Genomic DNA, 6342 nt, shown 5'->3' on the forward strand with positions numbered 1-6342 from the left:
TCTGCCCCATAGGTCCCCGACTGGTCAGCAGTCACAGTCTCCACGAGACCTCGTCGGTGTTTGTGGACTCAGTAACCAAAGGCGAGGCTCCTCTGCAGACTCGAGCCCTGCCCAAGCTCCATTCCGATGCCAGCAAGGTGGTGGCCAAGGGCCTGGGGCTCAGCAAGGCCTTTGTGGGCCAGAAGAATTCTTTCACTGTGGACTGCAGCAAAGCAGGCAGGCACAGGGGCCTCTTAGGGCTGCCAGAGGGGGCAGGCCTGGGGAGTGAGCCAGCTGCTTTTAGAAAAGGGATTCCAGGGCTGGAACAGGTTCTGAATTGGGAGTGGAGACCAGGGTCCACACTGGCTCTGTCACTTACTCCCTAGGCAAGGCACTTACTACTCTTGTGGGGCCCAGAAAGTATAAGAACTTTGCGGGGGGAAGTGAGTGGGGGATCAGACCTGAGCCACAGTTTAGTCTTCCAGAGTTGCCTGGCTTTGTCAAGAAGCATTTATTAAGTACCTACTGTGTAGTGCTAAACACTGATCCAAGGCAAAAGATAGCCCCTGCCCTCAAGGAGCTTACAATCCAATGAGGGAGACCACATGCAAACAGATACAAAGCAACCCACCCCCAGGGGATAAATAGATAATTAGCAGAGGGTAGGCACTAAAATTAAGAGGAGTTGGAGAAGGTCTCCTATAGAAGGTGGAATTATAGTTGAGGCTTAAAGCCAGGGAGATCAATAGTCAGAGTAGAGGAGGGAGAGCATTCCAGGCATGAGGGTCAGCTAGAAAGAATGCCTGGAGCTGAGAGATGGAGGGTCTTGTTTGTTGGTGGGACAGCCAGGAGGCCAGTGTCAATGGGTCAAAGAGTACACGAGGGGAGTAAGATGTAAAAAGACTAGGAGGGTAGAAGGGAGCTAGGTTATGAAGAGCTTTGAATACCAAACAGAGCATTTGCCATTTGATCCTGGAGATGATAGGGAGCCACTGGGGTTTATTGAGTAGGGGAGTGACATATAGTCAGACCTGCACTTTAGTGGCTGAATGGAGGATGGACTGGAAGGGAGAGACTTGGCAGTCAGGACCCCCCTCCCCGCCAATAGCTATTGCCATAATCTAGGCATGAGGTGCTAAGGAACTGCACCAGTGTCAGAGGAGAGAAAGGAGTGTATTTGAGAGATGCTGCAGAGGTGGCATCGACAGGCCTTGGCACCATATTGGATATGGTGGGGTGAGAGAGAGTAAGGAGTCCAGGATGACTCCTAGGTTGGGAATCTGAGGGAATGGGAGGATGGTGTTGAGGAAGGTGGGGGGTGGGGAGGGTTTAGGGGGGAAGATGAGTTCAGTTGTAGACATGTTGAGTTTAAGATGTTTACTGGACATCCAGTCCGAGATGTGAGACTGGAGGTCAGCAGAGAGGTTGGGGCAGGATAGGTAGATCTGAGCATCATCAGCATAGAGATGGTCATTAAATCCATGGGACTTGATGAGATCCCCAAGTGAAGTAGAATAGAGGGAGGAGAGAAGAGGGCCCAGGAAAGAGCCCTGAGGGACACCTACAGTTAGAGGGAATGATCTGGAGGAGGATCCAGCAAAGGAGATAGAGAAGGAGCAGCTAGATATGAAGGAGGAAAACCAGGAGAGAGGGGTGTCATGAGAGATTAAGTGACTTGCCCAGGGTCACACAACACTACCAGAGGCACTTGAATCCAGGCTTCCTGACATATCTGTCTTCTCATCTGTGCTAATTCTTTCAGGGAAATGAGTTATTCTCCCCAGACAGAAGAGAGAATTAGGCAGGGAGAAAGGAGAGATGAGCATTTATATAGCACCTGCTGTGTGCCAGGCACTATGCTAAGTTTTACAATTATTATTTTGTCTGAACCACCCAACAACCCTAGGAAGGAGGTGCTGTAGTCAGATGTGAAATGACCTGCCCAGGATCACACAGCTAGCAAGTACTGAGGCCAGATTTGAACTCAGATCTCCTGACTCCACCCCCAGAACTCTATGTGGCACCCCCTAACTGCCCCCACGTCCACATTTCTAGAGCAAGTGTTTGGAGTTGGGAACAGAACAGGGCTTTGGAAAAGTCACATGTTAGCAGAGTCCCAGGATGTCTATACAGGGCCAGACGTGTCTCACGTGTCTGTTGTACACACACAGCCACCAGTCAAGCAGTGTTGCGTGAATTCTGCTGATTCCTTGGATGTTGTGTCCAGCAGTCTTCCTTTCTTTCTGCCCTTGTCACTTGTTGCCCTCAACCCTTTGACACTCTCTGGCATTTAGAGCCCTTCACAATTCACCTCCACTTGAGTGCATCTTATGTTGCCACCTCTCTCCATTGCAGCCAGATTGACGTATTCTCTGTGCTTTCTAGTCTGGAAAGCCAGCTCCTTGAGGGTGGGCCTTTTGTCTTGGTGGCCCCCTAGTACCTAGCACCAGGACTCAATGAGTGTTGGTGGGCTAGAAGAGATGCCTGAGCTCTTTTCTCCTGTTCTTAGGTAATAATATCCTCATGGTGGGGGTCCAGGGCCCCAAGACCCCCTGCGAGGAGATCTTGGTGAAGCACGTCAGTGGTGGCCTCTACACTATCACCTACCTGCTCAAGGAGAAGGGCGACTACACCCTCATGGTCATGTGGGGCGAGGAGCATATCCCAGGGAGCCCCTATCACATCACCATGCCCTGATTTTCACCTCTCCCCCTCCTATTCCACGCCACCTGCCTACCACTTGCTCCTGACCCTCTTCCCTACCCCAGTTTTGACCTGTGGATCAGTTTACAAGGAGGAGAATTTACCCTCTTCCCACCCCACCACCCCCATCACCATTTTTCTGGCCTTGTGTCCTCCCCAGGCAAAAAGATCCAAGACCCACTATTGATTTGGTGTGGGTGGGGAGGCGTGTGCGCATTTAGGGTTATGCCTGCAGAACCCCCATAGAGGGGCTCCCACCCCCATAGGCCGTGGATGCCTCCTTGCTTCCACATTCACCCTTCCTGGCTGGGGGTGGGAGAGGAATGGCGGCTCTGTCCTTAGAACATAGGCCCCCAGCGCCCCCACTGTACTACTGGCATGGGCTAGGCCGCTGGCCTATTGCTGTGCAGAGGTGTCCCCAGCTGGCTGCTTCCTGCTCCCTGCTCTAGGCACATCTCTGGTCCTTGGGCTCAGAAAACAGTTGGGTATTTTTTTGTTTCGTTTTTGTTCTTATTTTTTTTTTGTTTTATTTTGTTCAAAAAACTTTTGGGGGGGGGGGCATGCAGCTGCCACTCCCTTTCCTACCTGAAGGGGAATAAAGTTCTGCTCCAACTCTCCTCTTGGTCTAGGGGGGTCTTACTTTCTGCGACGGGCTGGGGGCTTGGCAGCCTGATGGAGGGAGTGGGGCAGTAAAACAACACAGAACCCATCTCTGTTACAACTTTCTGAGCCTTTTGGGTTTGGAACCTAAGCTTGAAGCCAACAGCTCAACCACTGTGTAAGTTTGAGCAAGTCACCATACCCCAAGGTGCCAGTCATTTTGCTCAACTGTGAATCTGAAGGTCCCCTCCAGCTACAGTGTCTTAGACCTTCAGACTTTGAGAGGCAAGGGGACTCTGGGAAGTCCTCTAGTCCAGGAAGATCTAAGGTGAATATTCAGGAAGTGAGGAACAGGGACTCCAATCCATAGGACTTCACCCTTTCCACACATTTGTGAACTTGCTGGTGGACTAGGGCCAGCTGGGAAAGCTGGGGCAGTGGAGTAGACTGGCAAGTGATGGAGGAAGGGGCCTTCCCTCAGGACTAGGAGTGGGCCATACCCACCATCTGGTCTAGTGCTGAAGTAGAACTCTGGACGAGCACGATGCAGCCACTACCCTTCGTTGATAACTGCTCTTATTATTCAGTCATACCTGATTGTTTGTGAGCCCATGGACCACAGCATGCCAATGCTGTCCGTGGGCTTTTCTTGACAAAGATACTGAAGTGGTTTGCCATTTCCTTCTGCAATGGATTAAGGCAAACAGTGAAGTGACTTGCCGAGAGACGCACAGCTAGTAAGTGTCTGAGGCCTCAGGTCTTCCTGACTCTAGGCCCAGTGCTCTATCGGCTGAGCCACCTAGCTGCCTCAGTAACTGCCCTAGGCTTCTCAAATCTAGGCTGCTTGATAGCCTTTCTCATTTCCATCTCCACCCTGACTGGGACTATAGAGCAGAGCTCTATCTCAACCAGGAAGTTTGGGGGGGTGAGAAAGGGTGGGAAATTAGCCCAAGGTTTTTACATATATACACACACACCTTCAATTTAACAAACACTTAAGTGCCTACTATCAAACCGAAAGGGTCCCTGGTTGCTGCTATTGAGGAGTTTATCTAATTGTTACACAACCATTCGATGAGAATTTTCTGAAGTGGGAATTACACCACCATCTTAATCCATAGACTCCCAAATGGTATATGTTGTAGATCAAAAGGTTTCATATCAAGAAGTGTTCATGACCAGGCAAGGGATGAAGAAAGATCGCAAGGGAGAAAATGGATCATTTTGAAGATAAAATGAACATGTTTTTTACATGAAGTCAATGAAGCTAACACATCCCAGATACACAAGGAACTAATTCAACTGTAAAAGTCATTCTCCAAAAGATAAGTGGACAAAAGGTCCAGGCAGGTCTTAAAGTAGGAAATTTACACTATTAACAACCAGATGAAAAAAAATGCTTCAAATCATTGATCATATGAGAAATGCAAATGAAAATAACTGAGGTTTGAGCTCACACCCATCAAATTGGCAAAGGTGCCATAAAGGAAATGACAAATATTGGAAGGGCTGTCCCCATGGCCGCTTTTGGCCTAGTCAACATGCCACCAGTGAAGTGGTGTACACCAATGCCCAGGAAGAGAGTCCTCTTTCAGGTTTCTGCCCCCCCCCACCCCACCCCCCCAGTGTGTGGTAGTAGGAAGGAACATTCAGGTAGCCCTGAATGGGGTAGGATTGCCAAGGTAGACCTGACTCCTTGCTAGATGAAAGATGCAGAAATAGAGAAATGAGCAGTGCAGAGTCTGATAAGCACACTGCCATTCAGTCCAGGCCTGGCTGCCTGGTCCACCCCACTGATGAGGACAGAAATGACTGCATCTGTGGGTATGACTATAAAATTTACCATAAGACACCAAGGAGGCCAGTGCCATCTGACCTCTTCACAAGCCACACAGGGTTGTTATGTGAATAAACAACAGATAAGAGAGCAGATACACCAAAGTACTCCAATTTACTTCATCTCTATCCCAGAGGAGAAACATCTTCCACTCCCACCCTGGAGACCCAATAACACCCAATGTTTAGGTTAACTATACTTGATGGTTTGGGCAATTCCAAGGGTTTCCATGTGGACCTACCCACAATAACCAGTATAAGGTGCAGATACTGACTCCCAAGAACTCATGACACCCATTTCCTCAGCTGTCTGCCCTCTGTACTCTCCTTCCCCTCTCCCGTGGAACTCAAGGTGCTCCAATGGGCCTACGGGGGAAGATCTTGTTATAGTGGTAGCCTGGCTTCCAGCAGCCAGTAACTTGTTATATCTAGATGGGGTGAGGGCCTTAGACATGAGTGGGGCTGAAGATGGCCTCCTGACCCAGTGCTGGATCTCACACAGAACAGTTTTACTTGGTATCACCACTTGTCATAAGCTGTTAATGATTGCATTCTTCCCAACTCCATTTTCTTTCTTTTTTTTTTTTTTGTATTTCTGTAATTCTTTTTTTATTTATTATTTTATTTTTCTCCAGTTACATGAAAAAACAATTTTAACATTCCTTTCTAAAACTTTGAGTTCCAAATTCTCTCATTTTGAGAAGGCAAGCAATTTGATATAGGTTATACGTGTGTAGTCAAGCAAAAAGTTTCCATAATAGTCGTGTTGTAAAAGAAAACAGACAAAAAAAACTCAAGAAAAATAAAGAAAGTTAAAAAAAAAAGTATGCTTCAATCTGTATTCAGACAACATCAGTTCTTTCCCTGGGGATGGATATCATTTTTCAGCATAAGTCTTTCAGAGAGTTCTCTCAGATCATTGTATTGCTGAGAATAACTAAGTCATTCACAACTGATCTTACAATGTTGCTGTTACTTTGTATGCAGTACATTTCACTTTGCATCAGCTCGTGCAAGTCTTTCCAGGTTTTTCTGAGAGCATCCTGTTTGTCATTTCTTTTAGTTGAATAGTATTCCATCATAATCACATACCACAGTTTGTTCAGCCATTCCCTATTTGATGGGCAACCCCTCAATTTCTAATTCTTCGCCCCCAGAAATGAGCTGATATACATAGTTTTGTAAATATAGTCCTTTTTCTTTTTGTTTTTGTTTTTTAATCTA

General features: G+C 47.7%; 1 protein-coding gene across 2 annotated transcripts in view; it reads left to right on the top strand.

Annotated features, from left to right (window-relative positions):
* The window catches only part of FLNA (filamin A), a 57713-nt gene extending 54415 nt beyond the window's left edge, over positions 1-3298 (top strand). For both annotated transcript variants that reach the window (XM_027838927.1, XM_027838928.1), the window contains 2 exons: positions 13-216; positions 2489-3298. In XM_027838927.1, the coding sequence (XP_027694728.1) occupies positions 13-216; positions 2489-2676 (392 nt within the window). In that variant the 3' untranslated portion in view covers positions 2677-3298. The remainder of the gene's footprint in view (positions 1-12; positions 217-2488) is intronic.
* The last annotated feature ends 3044 nt before the right edge of the window (positions 3299-6342 follow it).

This window comes from Vombatus ursinus, unplaced genomic scaffold (assembly GCF_900497805.2).
Source record: "Vombatus ursinus unplaced genomic scaffold, bare-nosed wombat genome assembly UNPS02014831.1, whole genome shotgun sequence".
NCBI classification, from domain to species: domain Eukaryota; kingdom Metazoa; phylum Chordata; class Mammalia; order Diprotodontia; family Vombatidae; genus Vombatus; species Vombatus ursinus.